Source organism: Eurypyga helias, unplaced genomic scaffold (genome assembly GCF_000690775.1).
Source record: "Eurypyga helias isolate BGI_N326 unplaced genomic scaffold, ASM69077v1 scaffold15392, whole genome shotgun sequence".
NCBI classification, from domain to species: domain Eukaryota; kingdom Metazoa; phylum Chordata; class Aves; order Eurypygiformes; family Eurypygidae; genus Eurypyga; species Eurypyga helias.
Window position 1 is genome coordinate 564 of NW_010236720.1, and position 22921 is coordinate 23484.

Here is a 22921-nt window from a genome sequence, read left to right on the forward strand (position 1 = left end):
ATTTCCTCTTCTTTCTCTGCCATGTTGTTCATGTTCATTGAAAAGAGTGATAAATACTCAACACTGCCAACAAAACCTGTCAGTGCAGTTCCTCTATAAGCAGAGCACTTGAAGGGGGAAATGATGTCCTCAACAGTGCATGCCATGATATGTGCCTTGGACTTTCTGGTCCTGCAGTTGACATATTTTGACTGAGCCAAGAAAAGTTCTGTACTTGCCTCTTACTCTTCCATGGAAAGTAAATGTCAAAGCCAAAAGAACTATGAAGATTCTTCTCCCATTCTCTTGCTAACCTTGGTGGTGATGGCTGATTGTCTGGAGAAGGAGAATGAGAACCACAACAGGAAGTCCCAGAAGTGGGTCATTTTAGAGTTCTGCATAAGATCCACACAGCTTTATGACTGAGCAGCAGTATCCAAAGAGGAGGAAAACGCTTTGGTTGCCTCGAGCTAGCATGTTAAAAGAAAGGTATGCTTTCCTTCCACACAGGTAGAAGTGCTTGTTAGCTGATGAAGCAGGAATAAAAAAATTACTGATGGAAAGAAGGCAGAAATGTGAAATGCCTCCTGTCATTTACAACACATGTAATGAGAAGAATTGCAGTCTCTCTCCTTGTTGTGGTTTAAAGTTCTTCTCGGCACATAGGGAAGTTGACAAAGGTGAAGACATTAAACTCTATCAATATAGAGAAACACAGGAAAACAGCATAAAGAAACAGCACGTAGATGCCTAATTTCCTGTCAAGTTTCCACTTATTTACATGGATTCCAAACACCTGCAAGCAAACAAAGTGTTAGTTAATTAAGCCCCAAAGGAGACTTTTGGAAACAATCATGGTAAGCTAAAAATGAGAGTCTCTTGAATTAGAGATCCTGAATGAAGATAAAAATACATTCTAAGAATTTTATAGATCAAGAAGGCAACATATGATTTTCTGATTAAGAAGAAGAATGTAAAAGCCCGAACTAAGAATTCAAACTCCAGCCTGACTCTCAGTTGTCCTAAGATCCTGTTACAACATATGAAATTAACCCACTTTAAGGCCCCTTCACAAGTTCTTTATGTAACTGAGAAACAGGTCCTGAGGTGCTGAGTTTCAACCTGTGGGGCATTTTCAGAACATGGGGCATTGCTCACTCACTGATTCACTATGAACTAAAGGAATGCACTGAGCTACACAAATGCCTCTCCATCCAGTGTTCCCCTACAGATTCTTTATGTCCCAGTAGGAAACCAGCACCTGAAGTTCATTCTTTCAACAGCTTCAGAAGAGGTGCTTTCTTTGCTGTTTTGCTCAGCTCCAGAACTAAGGGGAGTTACAAGTCACAGGCAGCAAAGCAACTAAGTCCTCACAAAGGCATCTGTTTTCAATGGTGCCGAGTGCCTCTGAATTGTTGTTTTGCTCAAAACTCTCCACTGAGTTTTGCGGGGGGGATGGGGTGGGGGGAGTGTAGGGCGGGGTGTGTGTGAGAATCAGGGTATCTAGCAGAACAACATGGCTTCTACTACGAAAAGACTCTTCAGAAAAGCATGAACAACAGCTAGCACAGTAACACATCTGCATAATCCATTTCTCCCCAAAGTGCTGATTACCATTAGGCATGCAGCATCAGATACAAATGTCTACAGAACACGTCTGTTGCTTCACAGGCACTGTGCAGTACAGCAGAACTGTCAGAAAAGAACAGAACAGGCTCCTACAGCTTATGTATCAGAGGCATTAGGAAGTTAGTGGCAGAGTGAACAATCCTGGTCATTCTATCACTTAAGTCATGCAGAGGTGATGTGGAGTTTTGTACGGCCCAGTCATGCAACAGCGTGAAATCTCCAGTGATGATGCCCTCCTCTACAGAGCCTCCACCAGTAATCAGTGAAAGACGTTAGTATAAGTGGATATTTCTATACCTTTGGGATTTCATTCTTCCCACAGAGGGTTCCCTGGGAGTCAGCAGGATCAGACCTTAAGTACCAGCAAAATTGACTTTTGAAACAGAATTATTGTTTCACCTTCACAAGTCATGTGTTACAAGGCTGAGTGACATTTAGCATGCCTGTTTAAAGTCCTGAGGTTCACAGTCCTCACAGACCAGTCTTCATTAAGGCTTCTGGCTAGCACTTGTTTAGTCCAGGCTAGTTTTGGAAATCAGAGACAAGGGCAAAGGGTGATGAGGCATACCTGGGTTTTGTCTCAACATAAAGAGACAGGCCTGGGGTATGCAGCTGGACACAAGAGCACACAGGTATTACTGGATCTCAAAATTTCAACACTGCCACTGAAATCAATGGGACCTACGCATGTCCAGCATCTCGTGCACCAAATGCCAGATTTCAGTCCTCACTGAGGACAAAGGTAGCTCTTCAACTCATGGTATTGCTATGAGAATGATACTTTACAAGAAGGAATGCTTCAGGGATAGGAAGTATTTCCATTTTATCCTTCTATAACATGTAAATACATAGTAAGTATTTTGCAATTGGGATACTTGGAGACACTCTAATACTTACAGTAAGTGCCACTGATCCTAGCAAAAGTGCAACTGAATAGACCAGTCCTTTGCTGTTTATCTTAACCTATGGGAATTAAACAGAGAAAAGACCTTTAAAATGCTCAGGATATCACTGTGCTTTGGATATCAGAAATCAATTTACTGATTTATGGTCCACATTCTGCTTTGAACAGTCACGGACTTACACATTTTAAACTATGCAAATCCATGACAGATTTATCATAATGAAGAATGGGAAGATTGAGCAATCAAAACAAATGTATAAACAATCCCACCTCCATTAAAAAAAAAAAATCAGCATTTATAATGGATTTTATGATAAAAGATCCTCAGGAGAGGGAGAGATGCTGATATTCTCATCTTACAGACCAAAATAGGAAGGTACAGGGAGACACGACAGGTGTGCTTGAAACTGTGTAGTCAGAAAATGTCAGTGTCGTGTACACATATCCCTAAGTTGCAAACTGGGAATTAACTGCAGAACTTGTGGAAGGAGAACTGCTTCCTTAACTCATGGTTCCTTGGCAAAGAAATACCACCCTATTTTGCAACCAATAATATGCTCAGCATGTTCTTGTTTTGGTTTGTTTTTTAGTTTTATTTGCATGCTTTTTTTTTTAGCATATAATTTTTTATAAATAGACAAAAAGAACAAATTAAAGATTTGCCAAGTATACATACAGTTGATCCATAATCAATTGCCATGGTCTGCAAACCCCATGGAACACCAAGGCCCACCAGGATGTCAAAGACATTGCTCCCTATTGTGTTGGATACTGCCATGTCACCGAGGCCTGAAGAGAAAAAAAGAAAAACAACCTCTTGGGTAAAAACAAAGCATAGGACCATTACCTGTGTACTAGAAGAAACTAAAGGGGAAGGATCTGCATTGAACCAAACTCCCTTGGACTGGCCACTGCATCTGAGATAGGGAGACAATTTCCATAATCTTTCCATGTTCTATAAGCTTTGCATGACTTCTGAAAAAAGCGCGCAAAAATTGCTCACTCAAGGAACTATTATCTTCCTTGTGTCTTGGAGAGCCTTGAGTGGGTGTGTGGTATCTATTCAGCATCTGACTTCAGTGCTAATTAAAAATTCAAGTCTTGTTCTAGTCTGTAGCCACAGGGAACCTGGAGATTACGTATTGGATTTAGTATGTGGACACATGGCCTTTACTGATGAAAAGTGATCCTGAAAAGAAGCCAACTAGATAGTAGTCAAAGATATTAAGCACTTCCGTGGGGCTTAATCAGCAACGATTTCACTGCAGAAACAATAAAATGCTACAGGAAAGGAAAAAACCTGGAGTGAATGGTGGTGAAATCCCTAGGCATTACTTGAAATCCACTCCTAATGCTCATCACTGGCTGGCACTTTATTCTGCACCAGTGTCAGAGGAAGGCAGAATGCTTCACTGCCCTGCTAATTTCCCTTATGCACTGGCCTAACTACTGAACCACTTCCACAATGTGAATCCCGTAAAAGAAGAGGAACTCTACTTAAATGGGACATGCCCCACATATACTTTGAGAGTACACAGTGTAGAGACAGACACTGCCACACCATAAGCACAGTATTTTCTTGCAGAAAGCTGCTGAGAGAAAGGTTATGCTTTGGATCCATATTGTGGTAGTGTCCATCTCTACTTTTTAGATATTTGTCTGCAACCTGCCAGTAAGCATCTCTCTTGAATCCAAGTAGTTCAAAGACCCTGTCCCTGAATATTCTTTTGTACTGCTTTTTGTGAGGTTTTCCTGCACACAACGAATAATACAACCTGGAAAATGAATATATAGTTCCAACCAAGCAACATTTAATAGCACTACTCTTATCTCAAACTACAAAGGTGGGGCTTTTGAGTACTTAATATCACTTCAGAACCCTTGTTGTTCGCCCAATGGTGTGTGCTGGAGATCTCATTATCTGGGAAAAAAGAAGACTATGGGAATTGGAATACTGGAAAAGAATACAATTAGGACTTATTCTGCTGCTGTACAGGAGATCACACTGTCAGGTTTAACGTTTTTCAACAACAAGAAGGGACATGGCTACACATATTTCACAAGGAAAAAAGGAAATGCAAAGAACCTTAATCAAAACTTATAGATATATGTGAAAGCCTTTGACAGTATCAATGGAAAGCTGATAAGGAAAGAGCTGACATTTCTCTAAAGGCCTTATCCAGTGTGGCTATTCATATGTTCCTATGGGAAGGAAGTTTGCCTTTGGATGAGAAGTATGCTTGCAGCAACATCACTTCTGCCAGATCCTCTTAAACCACTTCACTACTCTGGGTTTGAGAGGTCTTCCAGAAATCAGTACAAGTTTTACATGGACAAGTGCTGGCCAGCATATACTCTTCAAGGTAGTTTTTAATAGTTGAAATTCCAGTTTTGCCTACTATTTTTATCTTTTTACCCTGATACATACCATGCATGGGATATCTGAGTGCTGAATGACCTTCTAGAATGCTAGGGTATGCCCAGTCCCAGTAAGTAAAAGATAACAGGACAGGGGTTATTTCTTTGGTTTACAATAATTAGCAAAGTGTTTTGGCTTTTAACAAGGCCCTGAAACAGTGAAAATGAAAGATTAAAATTGCATTGAGAATTTCTGTGTATGGAGGAAGCAAATCACTGAGCACGTATCTAAGATTGCAGTTATGCTTCAGCAAACACAGTACCTTGTCTTGCTACTATTAAACTGGCCATGCAGTCTGGGACACTTGTTCCTGCAGCCAGGAAAGTAATGCCCATGATCACATCCGGTATCCCAAGGGTGTATCCAATCACAGTCACCTGAACAGTGAGGAAAATAGATTAACCCATCATATTTGGAAAGTCTCCTCATTCCAATACACCTGCGGCATACTCATAACTTTGATTTCTGGTGTGAATCCTAATAGGATTAGACTCAGGATACTTACCCACCTATGCAAATTAAATAGCCGTGGAATAACCAGCTTAAAACCAACCTTGTGAAAAGGAAAAGTACTTTGGGTCATATTATTCCACGTTTTATGAGCAAACAAAAAGCTCCATTTTTTGTACTTCTAACAGGACACACTGGTCTTTTAAGGAGGAGCACAGACATAATTCAACCTGTGGGTTTGTTGAGCTTTTTATTTCCAAGAATGGCAAGATTCTCGCTAGTCCTATTCTTAGAAGGACTGCAACCGATTTATACTGTGATATAGGGGCAGAGATATAAAAAATTTATTTTATTCCAACACATGAAGAAGGAACCAGTTTCTTGCATGACTTCTGATAAAATCCCAAAGTGAGCAAGTCTGGTTATATTGTCCCAAGCGTCCAGATGCAGCTTTAAAAGAGCTTAGGGAATGGCCGAAGCTTGTAGCAGAGCTCTTGGAAAGGACAGGAGCTGTATTTAGCTGGAACATCCGAAGAAGGCGGAAAAAGCATCAAGAAAAAAGGCTGAACAGGCAGCTGAAAAGGAAATAGCCTTGTGAGAGTGAGAAGACTGAATGAGGAATAGGCAGCTGCTTCCCTGCTGAGACTGCTAAGAGTGGAAGTCTCTAAGGCTCTGTGTTGTTTTCTTGAACCAGTTTGCCAGTCTCTGACATGAGGAAAACTGGACCCTTCACCAAAGAAAAGGTGTATTTTAAGAACCTGCTCACAAACCTTATTCTAAGGGGCAAGCTGTGACTCAGAAATAGGAGTGGGCATGATTCTCCTGTTGCAAGTGGTAACAGGATATTAAGGTCTGGCTGTCTCTTAAAATAAGCTGTGTTGGAGCCTTCATGAGCACATCTCTCATTTGTGAAGGGGATATCTACAGATGGAACCAAGGTACCCAGTGTGGCCTGGCAAAGGACATATGGTATGAGGTGAATGTGTGACTTTGGCGCCATTATCCCAGGCAGAATGAGTGGCTGGTACATTAATTTCTCCAACACAGTCTACATTAAGAGAAAAGAAGATTATTTTAAAATAATAAGCTTACATAAAAAGTTGCAAAAAGTATGGGAAACACAACCTTCCGTGAGAGGAAACATATATAAGTGTAGTTTGCAAATGCCTGACACATTTGAGGAAGGTAAAGATGTTCTCCACCAAAAAAAGATTCTGCTGGTAAGAAGCTCATGAACAAAAATTCTTCCATATGGATCACTAAAGAGTATATCTATATGTATGAAATTGAGTATATATGCAAGACTATATATTTGGGTATGAAAACAGCTGAAAGTTTCTTCACTACACATTCCTTTAAAAGGAAAAATGGGCATATAAATTCTTCAGCAACACATTCTACCAATCTTCCAGTTAAAAGTATATACAACGTTTTTGTGTTCCAACTTTTATTGTAGACAAAAGTAACTTTCCATACTTCAAAACTATGGCTAATTTTTCCGTCAAAGAAACTATTTGGAGAGCTTTCCTATTCATGCCTCTACTCTGACTGAAAATGTAAACCTGAGAAACTGAAAGAGGGCAAGAAAGAAAAAATAGAACTTATTCAAACCTTCAAGTAAGCATGCTCCTGACTATAATTTACAGATCCACACCTGATACACTCCTTCTCACAGATCTAGGGCAAATGGAAACATACCGAAAATCATAATACTCTTCACTGAGAAGGTTTTCTTGCATTATTCCAGTCTACTCAAGGTGTTTTACACCACTTCCATTTCTAAAATTTTGCTATCCGTCTTTTATGTTTCACTATCAGACCCTGTAGCCAAATTTCTAAAGGTGTCTCAGCTGCTGATAGTTAAACGTTTTCATTTAAAGTTCCTTTTACTAGTAGAATGTGCATGTCCACATTCTCTTAAAAACTGAGCTGGCATGTTCCTGGACTGTACTGGGCCCTATACAGTAAAGGCCCAATTATTTATGCAGAGAAGAGCTGCAGGAAAGTGGAATTACAATAATTAGAGTAACAGCTGAAGAGACTGCACTACAATTACATACCTTTCTTTACCAAATACACAAAAGATCTATTATCTGTTTTGAGATGCATATTTCCCTCACTGTGGAAAGTCCTGCTACATGCACTTACCATCCACACCATGAAGTAGGAGAACAAGGCAATCCAGAAAGTGGATAAGATGAATGTCAGCATAAAAAACCTCTCCCAGCGTGGTTTGCTGCAGTTTGGAATGGTGCAAAAGAGCACGAATATCAACGGCCATGTCAAAATCCATTTAATTTTGTTCATTCTTCCATCTGCAGGACAAAGAAAGGAAAGAACCAGTTTAGCTTTCCCACCACTATCACAGGCCCAGTTACACCTCCTTGAACACAGCAAAAGATCCCAGAAGATCCCAGGAGGATGTTTACAACTGTGCATGTCAGCTCATTTTCCGGTGTAACTTTCATCTATACTTTATCTTTTCACTCTCAGCCAAGTTCTGCATGCACATCCAATTAAACCTGTCAAGGTCTGTGTAAATCTGTGAAAGCATTACAATGTTTGAAAAGCATGGCTGATTTTAAAACCAAAATTAACAGCCAGGTTTGTTGCTCTTTGAAATATGTGTATTACTATTAAACCAAAATAATAATAAACCTCCCACAACAAAACCCGAAACACCAACCAACCAACCACCAGCCCCTTTTAAAAAGGAAATGGAAATCCTTGTAGTGAAAACAAACCTGTACCTTCTGTGCAGCAACAGAAAATACTTTCACAGAAAACAGAAGCACAAGCCAACCTATGAACATGATAAACTTGTTTCACATGCCTCACTGTGGGCACTGGGGAAGAACTTTAAACTGGTACTTGGCAGATCTAGACGTGGTAACGTTCTCCAACTGCATATAGCACCACCTTGAGATGGTCTCTTACCTTCTATAAAAGGAAACTGAATCATAGAATCATAGAATCACAGAATGGTTTGGGTTGGAAGGGACCTTAAAGATCATCTAGTTCCAACCCCCCTGCCATGGGCAGGGACACCTTGCACTAGACCAGGTTGCTCAAAGCCTCTCCCAACCTGGCCTTGAACACTTCCAGGGATGGGGCATCCACAGCTTCTCTGGGCAACCTGTTCTAGTGCCTCACCACCCTCTCCGGGAAGAATTTCTTCCTGATATCCTGAAGATATTGACTTCTCTCATACAGCCCTCCCAAATCAACCGGTGAGAAGTACCAGAGAACTGTCATTACTGAAGGCAAGTACACCCGATTTTTTAAAAATGTAAACTATTGTAAAAGCGCACATAAATCTCAGTACATAAAATAGAATTATAATTGGGCCATAAATAAATGGAGCACTTACATTTGTATGTTTAATGAGTAGTTTACTGCAAGTAGGATAACAATTGCTTATCGGGCTAACCCAGAGTATCACAGCAAACAGTACAGTGTTTTTTGGAGGAGTTTTGTTACATTGTTCTACAGTTAATACTAGTAAGGATTTCCACCATTAACCGATAATGATATGCATGAGATCTAACAAAATATGCAGTTTTGAATAAAATTGTTGATCACATTAAAGAAAATTATCAGAGACATCTTCCAGTGAAGTTTTTTGGCTCAATTCTAAAGGACAGGTACAATCAGTGAAAGCTCCTATCAGTGCCACCCAAAATTTTGTTTCAGCAAAGACACTGGGATTTAGGATTTGGTTAATGCGAGTAATTGTCAGTGAATTCAGTTAGACTGAAATCTGTCCTCTGAACCAATGTGCACGAAGTGCAATGAAATTAAATATTCAACATTTAAAAACTAGAAATACTTCTGTAATTTATGAGGCTATTTACTTGTCTAATTTAACTTGGTGAGTCCAACTGCAAGTCTTCACTCATCTACTTCGGCATCCATTCTAGTACTACACTGTCTTGCTTAAGTTATGAATCAGGTCCTTAACTTGAGATTTCTTTGTGATTTCTGAGATGCCATGAACCCACCAGGAAATCCTAGACTAAGCTTGTCTCTTTATCTCCATTTAGCTTGTGGCTGTGTAACTTCTAACACATAAACCTGCTGAAGTCTTGTAGGGTCAATTCTAGTTCTAGAGTTTTACATGTCACTGGGGAGCTATCACAGATTTTACAGGAAAGTCCTTACAAATTTTTAAAAGTTATGTTTTATCTGTTCTGTCCAGAAAATGACACCTCTTAGGTCAAATCTCACTTCAATTCTGTTAACAAGGCTGTAAATAAACTATGGTAATTTATACCTCCTCTTCCTGTTTAATTTGTTACAGTTTGGATCATCCAAAGACTCCTGCTAATTAATTTGTACTCTGTCTACCCAAGTTGCTAAGCTTGGTTCATGGTCAAACAAGTCAGCATGGCCTAGGCCAGTGATGTCCTCAGTGCGTGACTCCAAATGCAGGGTGAGTGGGTGTCTGTTTGACAGGAAAAAATGATGGATCTGATTCTGATCTGATGTGGGTGTAACTGTGGCTGTGGCTACACACAGGAGATTCAGTGCCATTTCACTTTCCAATAACATGAATAAAAGAAACAAAACTGCCTGAAGAACAAACATAGAATACACAGATGCACTTGGCCTCTGCTGCGGAATATGGATCTTGTCAGGGATCCTGTCTAGTGCCCTGAATTGCTTAGACACATGCTTAACTGTGAGAATTCACAGTGCCTTACCACTGGCATCACTCTGCTTGCTCAGTTCCAGGAAAGCCAAAATACTAGTGGAGAAGAACTTGCCTTAACCTTATCTTCACTCGGTTTGAATGGATTAGCGTGTCAGATTAAAATTCCTGGCTCTATTAGTGGTGATGCTTTATCCACACAAGGTCATGAGACTGAACCGGTTTTAACAGCTAGATGGTTTGTGGAAGTGACATTTGCATTCATTACATGGCAACCAGGCTTGAGATTCCAGGGAACAACAACGGCATGTAATTCTGGGGTTTGCTGGGCTACCAGAGAAGCTGATTGGCCATGTGCAGTTAGCCTGGAACAGTTCTGAACCACCACGGCCAAAGCAGCCTACACGAGACACTTCACACTGGCTTCTTTTTTGTGTCAGGGTTTGCTAGCTTTTATAAACTTTTATATAAAGCCTTAAGTATATCTGGCCTCAGTTCTGCCTCAGGCAGTTTTCTTCCTACTGTGCTGGGTCATGGAACTTGTGTGGCACCCAGTGCTAAAGAAGTCTACTCTTGGACCGTAACTCGATAGTTTTGTAAGAACTTAATAAGTTTAGCAGCAACCTCAGTAAAGTGAGACTTTACTTCCTCAGGAAACAGATGACTTCATTCATTATTACCTGGCTTAGATGAATGCACAAACAATATACAGCTTCAAAATCTCCTTTTTTTTTTTTTTTTAAAGTTCTTTTGAAATTACTTCTTGCGCTGCTCTGTTGTTTTGGTTTTGACCACCCACTCTAAAATAATCATTAAAATGATTTAGTGATAAATTTGTTAAATTGGGGTATGCTTTTAGTTCATGACAAATTGTTTTATGATTGTTGCTTAGCTCCCTAGTACATCTGCAAGGATGAAAATTATCATCCTCATTAAGGCTATCATTTGATACATAGCTGTTCTGCAAAAACAGACAAATAGTCCCATTACAAGGCCTTGGCTCAGTTGTTTTAACAGCAGTACAGGCCACTCTTGAGCCCTGGGTTTGAAGGGTCCTGTGGCAACCCACATAGCCCAGGAAAGGCGTATTGTATTTGTTGCACACCCCCCAACAATAATGAAAGAATTTTGCTTTATTACAGAACGCAACACCGGTCTATAATCTGTTCACTCTGCTGCAAAACAGCAAGGTGAGGTTGTTTTGCACAAAGCTGTTTTTCCTACTTTATACATTCATTTTTCTGTTTCTCCAGCTATTTGGAAGGCAAGCATGCCAAGTGTTTCAGAGAGGCATCATTACAGAAGAGCCTGATTACAATGTTTCTGAAAATGAAGCGGCAGCCTGACAACAGAGAGCCCTTTGCTAATTTTCAGTACATTTCTGGGCTTGTCATCTTTCCAGACGTTATGCTCACACTAATAACTTTCACATACAGATAATGTCCAGGTGAATGAAGTCAACAACACACATGACAGCACTTAAAGGAAACAAGTATTTCTGTAAGGCACTAAGGCAAGTGCCTTTTACAGGAAAAATACTTATTCACAACGTTCACAAAGATTTGAGGGGAGTTTAGTATGAAAGTGTGAAACTACATTTGTGTTTTCATTCAGATCAGGAGCGTACCCTTGGAGCAAATCTCCTGATTTTCCCCATTTACTGTCTTTTGGTTTGCAATTTGCTGTATTTTAGTTTGAAACACAGAGCAGCCTTGCATCACATCAGTGAGACTTCCTTGGTATAAAGCTGAACCAGAAGCACAAACTTAGAAGTGTTTCAAATAATAATGGGCATTTAGTCCATAGGACCAAGCTAGAGGTAGTCTGAAACAGGACTTCCAAACACATGTAGTGCAGACAGCCTACATGTCCACATCAATAAGCTGCAGAGAAAACACTTTTTGAGTTTAGACAGACTGGAGTCTGCAACTACGATGTCAGAAGTCAGATCCAAGTTATTTTAGTTAGTTAAATTTAACAGCTTTTCCACTCAGTCTTCCCTTTAAAAGCATGGCAGTCAAGCATAGACCACTCCTCCACACATTAGCTATTTCAGAACATGCCTAAACCTACACATGTGAAAAAAAGCATCTCCTTACACAAAGCAATTAGCAGCTGACTAATCTAAAATAATTATAACATCCCTGAAAAGCATGAATCTAATTCACACACAGTATTTTAATAACTGTATTGTTACGAATTCCTATTTATCTCTAATTAAAGGTAACTTGAAAAATGGGAAAGGTCTGCTCTATCTGGAAAATGAGAAAGGCTTCTCGGAGTTTACTATTGATTTCTATTTTCTTTTCTTTTTTTTTTCCCCTTTTTCCTTTTTCTTTTGACAGTGCTAAACTTAGCAGAAAAATAAGGCATATCCAGGCTGGCCTAGGAAGGTTATTGCTGGAGATTTTTTTTGGTGTTCTACTTCATCATTTTAAAAAGCATTCTTTATGTTTTTAAATCCCTTTACCATTCTCCATTTGAGGAAAAAAAACCCAACTCAAACCAAAAAAACCCACGCACAAAACAAAAAATAAACAAAGGGAAAAAACCCCAAACCAAACAATGACAAAAAAACCCTAACCTAACTGCTCTTCCCCCAGTAAAAAAGTGATTTTTAAATCACCTGTCCCCTCAGTCCTAATTAGACTTTATATTTACAAAGATGTATTTACACCCATGTATCATTACCAGTATTAATTCAAATCCCCATCTGAAAATGTGTAACAGTAACATGCACATCTCCACACTGGGAGCTTTGTAATAACCCCAACAGCAAGTAAATTTTTGCTTGAAAGTGCTGTTGTTCAGAGTGGAGACTGATTGGAAAACTTTAATATATGTAGATTAGCCAATCTGAAAGCCTCATTAATTTCTGAGCATGTGCAGTATCCAAAACACACCAGAGGAATATAATTTTTTTGTCCCAACTATGGGACTCAACATAGAAACAACTGAAAGAGACATAACAAACTCGATCCCCTGAGAATTTTCCGTCAGTTACTTTCCACTGAAAAATGCCTTTGTTGTAAAATAAAAAGTTTATGAGAAAATGGTTTTCAATTTGCTGTCAGGAAAATTAACACAGCAGCTGCCTCTTTACCTTCTTGGAAAATCCCTATTGATTTCAGCTTAGCAGCTTTCCCTTGGAATTGTGGAGGCAAGAGACTCTCTGTGTTACCACAACAGAGACAAGGATACGTAGTGTGTAAAAGGGTATCCAAGAAGACCCAACTTCTGTCAGCCTTCCAAGTGGGCAACGGACATATTAAAACGCTTTTTTAATTCTCCTGCAACAGAGCTTTGGAAACAATTCTCTGTGGAAAATACCGAGGTTTTGCTTCTCATCTTCATCCAAAACAGACTATTTTCCAAACTCCTGATGCTTTTCTTGGAAGTTCCATTTTCCACAATACAAGTTCCAAATTCCAGACCATGAGACCTGTCCAAAACAACTCAGATTTCTATTTCCAGCCTGTGCCTTTACCACACTTGGTATATTTGGGTTTAGGCGAATCATTTTCTCTTAAAGACACACTTTTGGTACAGTGGGAACTGGTCCGGAGAATTTGCTCCAGTGTGCAGAAACAAGCTTTACTCCCAGAATTATTATGCGTTTACACAGGACAATAGTCCACAAAAATAAAATGTAACTAAGCAGAGGTATTCCCCATATCTTGTTAGACTTGGTTGGATTTTGGCATGGTTTATTTTGTATGTTTTAACCTTGTTGTCTGCTTTATCAATGTTTTTTTAAGGGAGAACTGGCTCAAGTCCCTCTTCGCTCTTTCAGATTGAAGTGATGAATTACTAAATTAAATCCTTGCCCACTTCTCTTCCCATTTATCCTGTGTATCCTCCTCCAAGGCAGAGCACACTCACTGCTCTTCTGGAGCACATTCTCCAGTTTATTTTTCTACAAAATGAATCTGGCTCATGAGCTCCATGAACACAATGCAAATCAAAGCGCAGTACATGAGAATAACCATGACATGTGCCTCAGAAGAACACTGGTGGTCTGAAATAAAATTCTAAGATAGATGCACCATTACATAGGCAGTGGCAAGAGAAAGCTCTTCTAAAAAAGCATTTCAGATTCCCACAGTCAGGTTTTGCTCCAAACTACCTTCTTGGAAGAATTCCTCTCTTGCAACATCAAAGAAACTATGGAAACTAGCTCTCTTCCTAACTCAGTCACATAAGTCGTATTTCCAAACTTTAGCAGAAGCACCATAAAGCAGGAAAAAAAAGAGTCTGAGGAACCAAAATTTGCAATAAGACTCCAAATAAGGGCCTGTAGTGATAGGACAAGAGGTAATGGGTGTAAATTGAAAGTGGGGAGGTTTAGATTAGATATCAGGAAGTTCTTCCCAGAGAGGGTGGTGAGGCACTGGCACAGGTTGCCCAGAGAAGCTGTGGATGCTCCATCCCTGGAAGTGTTCAAGGCCAGGCTGGATGAGGCTTTGAGCAACCTGGTCTAGTGGAAGGTGTCCCTGCCCATGGCAGGGGGGTTGGAACTAGGTGGTCCTTAAGGTCCCTTCCAACCCAAACGATTCTATCATTCTATAACGTACATTAGAAGCAGGAAGTCTGCTGGGTCCACTAGTGACCAAAATACAAAAGAGCACTGAGAGAAGACTGGGGTGTTGCAGAGAAGCTAAAAGAACTCTCTGCCTAAGTGTTTGCAGAGACACAAACTATAGAGGTTTCTACATGGGGCTCTATTCTGTCTCTGGCTCAACCCTGAGGACCTGCAACTCCATAGGAGATATAACAAAGAGCTACAGCATCCTGAATGCTCCAGTGAGGTTCATGGGGTTTGCTTTGTTCACTGTGTCTTCCAATAAAAGACATCAAATGAAGCTAGTAGGAGCCAGGTTCAAAGCAAGTAAAAGGAGACGGTTCTTCACACAGCCATGAAACTACTTCACAAAGATGTTGTGGCTATTAAATGTTCGCAAAGATTCAGTGAGAATTACACAGGTTAATTATGAAGAAATGCATTAAGGATTTTTAAATAATCAGACATTACACTCAGTTCAGGAAGTTCCTTGAGCTGAAAATAGCTGAAGGTCAACTTGTCCTGTCTCATTATTCCCCAGGCTTCTTCATAAAGTCATGGTTGGAGTCAGAGTACTGGGTGAGACAAACATTTGGTTTGACCAAAACCAAACATCTTTTACGTTTTTAGTAGATACTGTTAATTCCTTTTTGCTTCTATCCTACATGTTGTCTTTGTATTTTGGATCCACACAAAAATGGGCAGGATTGCTAATCTCCTTTATTACCATCTCATTTTAGCTCTGGGAATTATTATTCCTATTTTAGCTAACTCCATCATGACTTATATAAAGCATCCATGGTCCAATCCTGCAAGAGAAGGAGTTCTTCATTTCTGTGAAACCAGCAGGAACTGAGAACACTGTGTTTTAAAGGATCTTGAACATGTGACAGCGAATGGGATTTAAGCATCCATTAAGAGCTGCACAGAAGTGCTTTTCTGAGTCTGGGCTCTAAAAGACTACTGAGCTATACAAGGGTTTTTACACATAATTTTGTTGTCAACATATGCCTGCTCGGTTTCATCCTGCTTTATTCTGATTTGTAGGGTGTTTTTTTAAAGTTTAAGACCTGTTTCCAAACAACTGCAGAGTAATCGAATTGTAAAGTATCAAATAAGGCTTTCTCTTGGAAGATAATCATCATGGCCTAAAGGTAAGGTCAAGAAAGAAATTCCTCTTTTAAAGAGAATGTTTCTTCCCAGACTGAAACCAAAGGCAAACCCTGATTTGTATGATACTGTGTGTAGTTTCCATAAAAACTGTATGTGGTCGCCTGTTTCAAGGTAGACCTGAACTACACCCCTGGGGGTGAATCTCTCTGGAGGTCTGACATACAGGATCTAGGCTGGATGCTGTAGTTTGAGACTGTTTTCATGTAACAATTTTATTCTCTATTTCTGTGTGCTAAAGCTGAGCACTGCCATTGACAGAGGATAAAAGAGAACAATAAGCAAAACTTACAGGTGGCAAATGATAACTGGGAATCACTCAGAGGTGATGCAGTGCTTTAAACTTCACTTACGTTTATTTCTGTTTCAGAAAAAAATCTTGCTCTTGCAAAAGGATCTAGAATACAAAATTTGAAGGAGGAAAGCCAGACCCCAAACCTGGCTAAAAAAGGTGACTACAGAATAGAAGAAAAAAGGGTTTGGGCCAATTTATAGCCATTTCTGTTGCAGCTCTTAAAATGCTGGAGTGAATTTTGTACTTAGCAGACTGCAAGCAGCTGACTTGGAAGGTCCTACTGGAAAATGAAAGCCTATTCTTCGTAGAGCTCTTTATAGTACTGAAATAATACATGAACTTCTGATCTTTAGAAAATGTGTGTGCCTTATTCCTGGCCTGAAAATGTATCAAAAGAAAAACAGGAGGGATTCTGACACATTGGCTGCAAACTACCTCTTCCCTAAAGTCAGTTTTAAATGTCAGGATTTTTTTAGGTTACTGATTGTGCCACAGTACTCAGACAACAACAAACAACAAAGCATGACATTGGTTGTTTACATTTTCTCCAAAGTTATTACAGTGGTACTTCTGAAAGCAAAAAAAAAAAAAATAATAAAAGGAATTCTCCCTTAGAATTCATGAGTTGAGCAATGAGAATCCAACCAATCAATCAATTATCTCCAGACAACAGGATTAACAAAACCTGAAGATAATTATGAGGATTTTAAACAAACACTTTACCACTTCTGTACAATTCTTTGAGTTCATGCTGAACTTTTACTCCATTCCAATATGAACTGTACACCATCGGTGGCTCCACTTTGGCCTGACCTCAATTATCTTTAAAGAATTTCTCAAAAATGCAGAAAAACGACATTTAAAAAAAGGCCAATGGCATAACTAATAACTCCCTCCTTAGTTCAAAGCATTCTGTCTATTATGAATGTCACACACTTAGGAAGCTCTACTCTGCATTCTATTTTTTTGCTCCTAAAGAAGTTTTCTGAGTCTTGAATAAATCCAAATATGGGCTCCAGGTAACGTTTGCCACATACTAAGATTTCTGCATTGTCCTGGAATGCAAGAAGACATGCACAATTGCACTGCCCTAATTAAAACTTGAATCCAGAAAATTGTTAAAAACAACTCAGTTGAAAAACCTTTTTGATTCACCGAATTTTGCATTTTTAAGATGATTTGGGGAGACATTATTGGTTTTTTAGAAGTTGTTTTTTACTGTTACTGCTGTTGTTGTCATTATTATTAACAAGTTCATGTGCACAAGCATATTGGTGACTTGGATCCACTTATTTCACCATGCAAAGAACTCCAGTTTTTTTATTATCTCACTGATTATCAGGAGCCCATCTAACGAGTCTATGTGCAGTGAATCAATTTGTTTTCATTTTTCACACCCAGTTGAAGTCCCTAACTGCTGACTGCAAGAAGCTCTTGTAAGAGCACACAATACAGTAACACATGAAAACGTACGGGTTTATCCAGTCTTCACATAGTATGCTTCAATGTTGTTCAGTCACAAACATCTCTTCTAAAATGACAGCAACTGAAGCAATAGTATCTCTAAGAAATTAGAATCATACACTACATGGAAAATTCTTCTTTTTCACTGCATGTGATATTCATTTATGTCAAATAATACTTGAGTTAAACAATCACTGTGTGACACATGACTACTGATGACATATCTGTGAGAGGTGATCTAATCTCTGCTATCTAATCTCAAAAGAGTCTGGGGGAGATTCAACCTGCAACGTGCTAAGGGCACGAACATAATAAGGTTGGTTATATACAGCCCTTCATACCAGGGTTTCCAAAAAATTTCAGAAGTTGAATAATATTACATACTGCCATTCTAAGAATTTTAAATACTGTCAAAGATATTAAATACTTTTTCTCCCCTTAAACTCTTCTTACTCTTTATCCAAGAAGCCTCCCCTACAGTCATGAAGTCAAGTTATATATTTATACACCTAGCTGCCTCTGGCTTAGCAATCTCCAGCAGGCTGTTTATCAACTGTTGACTTCAGAATAACTACCAGTGCAGTGCTCATCAGGTTGGTCTGACATGTTTTTTAATATAAACCTGCTTTACCTGCTTTATTTCGCCTCTGGCAAACCAGCACTTCAACTGCTATTGTGCGTGACGGCTGGAAAACACCTTCCTAAGATCTGCTTTTAGCCATGTAGCCTCTAGCCCAGTTTTACTGTCACCAAATCCAGCCTTCAGACAGTCAAATCAATTCATTTACTTCTCTCTCCCCACACGCTGTTTTTTCTTACAACCCAGTGTTTGGCATTTCAATTATCTTTTGTTTCCTTACTATAAACACCTGGAAAATAAGCCTTACCTGGCAGTGAAAAGGGAGATAGATTGTCCTGCTCATTCTCCTCTTCTTGGTTCACCACAGGGATGTTCCCATTTTCAATATTCTCATGTCTCCCATTCTGAAGTGGCTTGCTTGAGCCATTGGCAGATTGGATTAACCGCTGACGCTGCACAATATCAAAGACAAAACTGCCATAGTTCAAAAAATATTGACTTTGCCAAATCTGTGTTTTGCTGTCTGTCCAGCCCCAGTCACATAAGCTATGATGTTTCTCCACAAAGCTTTCCTTCCAACCAGGGGGAAAAAAAAAAAAAAAAAATCTGCCTGGGGCCTACCTGTCCTTATCAGGCCTGTGTTGACCATCCACCCCAAAATTACTAGCAGGAGTCTTTGAAGCCATGATGGACAATGTTGTCGTATCTGTTCTTCCTCACCATGTTTTAATGAGCGTAGTTATTCTGAAGCATTTCTCACTCACAGCAATAGCACCATAATCCAGTGGGAACACTCAAAACATTTCCGCACTATTAGAGTTGGCTTATGAATGACTCATTGGCCAGGATCTCTCCTACTCAGGTCCAACTCTCCTCCCTCCTTCTCATCTCCATTCCTTGAGGTAAATTGTAAAGGTCCTGATTATAATTTCAAAAGCAAGGACACCTGCTGTCCTTGTTTGAGTATATACTATCATGAAGCTCATAACTGTCCCTGCAGACATCTACAAGTCTGCTATAGGTCCAATACATAGTACAACTGCTACAGGGCTAGGTTTTAAATGTCAGTATATATACCCGTTAATACACTGGAGAATGTGAGGTGTAACACTCATTTCCCACTCTGTAAAAAAAGAAATATTCTTAGTTTGTTAGATTAGATAAAGCAGGGTTGATAAGTGTTCTTTGTTCCACAATACATCGTTGCAAATTCCTAAAAAGTGCTCTGAAATGCCATGAAAAATAAAGTAACTGCACAACATGCAAAAAAAATTCAGAAACTCAGATAACCACATTGCAAAAAAGAGAAAACTTGTATCTGAATACTTTGCAAAACTTCGGCAGTGAGAATACATAAGAACATAGATCCAAAATGTTGTGTTTTAGAGAATGTTTACTGCAGATGTTGAACTGGCAAGTATCAGCTCTCTGTGCATGTATCCATTACAAAAGAAACCCTTTCTGATCAATGAATTAACTTCAAAGCAGAACTTTTACAGAGTCAACTGCTGCTGTGTGCCCTATCTGATCTTCTGCTCTTGACTGTATGCCTCCAAGCTGAATTCCTAATAAACATTTCACTATTTTACTGTTAAACCGGACTTTCGTTACAAATAAATTAGTGTTGCTTTCTTTCACTGGGGTATTCACAATGCTGGGAAGGCACATAAATTACAGTATGATGTTCAAATTCTAGGAACTTGCTAAGGCTTGTATTTCCAAAACTACTGAAATTAATTTATTTGCTACAGTAAAAACCTCTTGTATTTGACAGAGTACGGAGCAAAGGACAAAATCCTGCCTCCACAGAAGCCAAGGTTGGCAGGCCAAAGATTGCACTCCAAGTACTTCCCACAAGCTCAGAACAGCATCACTCAGCCAATCCTGTGGCCATACCCTCACTTCAGCTGCAGGGTATGAAACAAGCATTAAATGGTGGTGACAATATATCAAGTAAGAGTTAACTGGAACTGTCCAGGAAAATTCCCCTCATGAAAATATTTTGGTCTGTTTTCATGTTGAGCTGAGGACTACACTGAAGACTAAAGAGCTGGGCAAATATCAGATATGATCCTGATGTGCTGCTAATAGAAGTGCAGTTCTTACAGATTTTTGGTTGCCCTGTCCATTATCCTTTCTTAGCCTGATCACTTTTGAAACGATCGAAACCAGTTCTTCTGCTGAAGATAAAATCCAAATGTGCACACATACACGCACACACACCAAAACAAACATCCCATGGCAGGGAGTTAAGGGAGTCCTTATCTGGTGACTGACCTACCATTAAGACAGGCAGCATCACCACTGGGAATCCATCTTCAAATCTGCTGTGACACAGCTGCTTGAGAAAGAAGTAACTCTATCCCATCGCGAGGAACATGGGAGAATCTGAATTGCAGAATCAGTATGAATACAGCTCTCTGTCAACCCTTGTGCCTCACTGTCATTTATTGTTTTCTTAATGAACCTACCTCATTAATTATGAGTCGGCTTGCCATCCGCATTCTGGTGCGTGGTCCAAATTTATTTGTAATCATAATCCGTAATCCAGCTTCAGGGAACCGGTATTTGGGGGGACTGGAGCAGATGATCTCATCCACCATCACAACACTGTTTTTGCCACACTGCTGCATCCCCTTCACTAATGATCACAATGGACAGGTTAGTTGTGGAATTGATCTTACCATGCTTCCCATCACCCAGCATAATTTTTTTCAGGCTCAGGTGGAGGTAATATTTATCTGAATGATTGAATTTCCGAGTGACTTTCCTGTAACATTTCCATATTGTGGTGAATCTGTTGTGCACTTTGTTTAGATCACATGCTGAGAAGGGATATCACTCTTCTAAGGTAGCCATCAACCCACTCTGAGATGAGTGGGACCAGTTTTTACCCAGTCATTCATGCTGTAGTACCAGTTTTCTTTGCTTTTGTCCCACTACGGTTTTGTAAGCCTTCCCTAAAAGCATTTGCACTGTGGCAGTGTAGACAGCACTCCTGAAACCTCTAAAGCTATGTCATTGGATCAAGGTGCTGCACATCTACAAGTCCCTAATGTTCTGCTCACTCCTTTGGGAAATCTTCGCTTTACCTTCACATAACATCATCAGTATCTCTAACATGACAAGATTTGAAACAATGGAAAACAACTGTTAAGAACGAATGTGTAAGTAAGCCTTTGTTAATATAAAGGAACTTGTACCAAGGTTAAGAATTTGGTTCTACTATGTTAACACAAACAGCGAGACAAAATTCTATTGGGAATCAACACAGATACAGGCAAGGACTTTCAGAGCTCAACAACAAACCATTTTTCACAAACACTACAGACCACACATAGCAAGCAGAGCAAGGCTCAGCAGACAGGAGACATACCCATGTGGTGTTAGAAAGCAGGGCAGGAAATACGCATATGACTGTAATAAATATCAATTATTACATGTAATAATATGTATAAAAAAACCCAACAAAATTCTTTGCTGCTTGTTTTCTGCTTTGCTTAGCTTGGCTTCACCGTCCCGCTCCCTTTTTGCAATAAGTTACTTACATTAAGAGGAGGAAGAGAATTTAGGAGGTAGAAATGAAAGATAATTATTAGTGCATGGTTCCAGACAGGAAGCAAAGGAAATCTAAGAAAACATTCACCTCAAACTAAGGAATTAAAATGGACCAGTTCTAAACACACAGAAGTCTACACTGTTATTTTTTTGCATTGTTACAGTGTTGAAATATTTTTGTTTTTCAGGAAGAAGACTGCATCCATACATTCATGTAAATCACATCATGCAATTAAGGCCTTGCTGTCTCATGCATCTTCTAACATATTTGAAGAAATATATTCTTACGTTATCATTCAACAAGAAAAACCTAGCATGCCTGTAAATCACTAGTAAACAGCTCTATTTTTTGACCCTTAGGATTTGAGCATCTTGCTTTGTTTCACTGAGTTTTCAGTGAGTGCACTGGGGTCACCTAAAGTGTCATAAAAAGATCTTTGGTCTCACAAATAAATATGCCCTACTCAAAGAATCCATTCTGTAGTCTTGCAGCTTACTATCTCTAACGAAGAATAGAACCAGTAGCTATTTTGCATTTGGTAAACATAAAGGAGCAATTAGCCTTCACCCGTCCCAACATCTAAAACAAATTAACCTTGCTGAGTGCTGTGGCTGATGACGCAGATAAGGAGAACATCCATTCCAATGACTCTTACATTTAGAGTGCAGCAGCTTTTCTGTGAAGGAATATATAGCCAGACAAGCTTCCTAGGAACCAGTCCTCACAGAAGAGGACTCAACCACAGTAGCTCAACATCTGCTTTAGTTAGGCAAAGAAATGCAAGGCAAAAAGGCCAGATATCTCTTTAATAAAAAGTCCCTTCAGATTAACAGTTCTCAAGTGAGTTTCTCCAGTGAAGTCTCCACAGTGCTTCTTTATCTTACAGTCATGAAAAACGTGGAAGCACTACCGTTACTCTGGAACTGTTTCTTAGAGTACTAAAGAGACAGTGACCAAACATACTCAGTTTTGATGAAATACCATGATAAAAAACTCAGCACTGATGTAGAATATATCACTATAAATATATCTATAACTACAGCTGTTTTGACTCACTGCAGCACATTGCTCTTGGATTTTCACAACAGCTCTTCAGTTTCACTTCCTATGCCCAAGAACATACATACCTTGGCCCCATACAGTACAAACAGGCTCCACCTAAAACTTGCAAACGTGGTTTTCACAAATATGAGACAGAAAAAAGCCTTTTCCGCTTCACCTTTGTGATATTCCTAGAAAACAGCTTCTGAGAACAGCTTT

General features: G+C 39.4%; 1 protein-coding gene across 1 annotated transcript in view; it reads right to left on the bottom strand.

Annotated features, from left to right (window-relative positions):
• Positions 1-402: 402 nt before the first annotated feature.
• Positions 403-22921, bottom strand: part of LOC104506295 (sodium/potassium/calcium exchanger 4-like) — a gene marked incomplete at its 5' end in the record, with an annotated part of 35617 nt that continues 13098 nt past the window's right edge. The window contains 7 exon segments of the mRNA XM_010147199.1: positions 403-775; positions 2506-2571; positions 3189-3301; positions 5194-5308; positions 7530-7696; positions 18410-18554; positions 20574-20743. Of these exon segments, the coding sequence (XP_010145501.1) occupies positions 623-775; positions 2506-2571; positions 3189-3301; positions 5194-5308; positions 7530-7696; positions 18410-18554; positions 20574-20743 (929 nt within the window).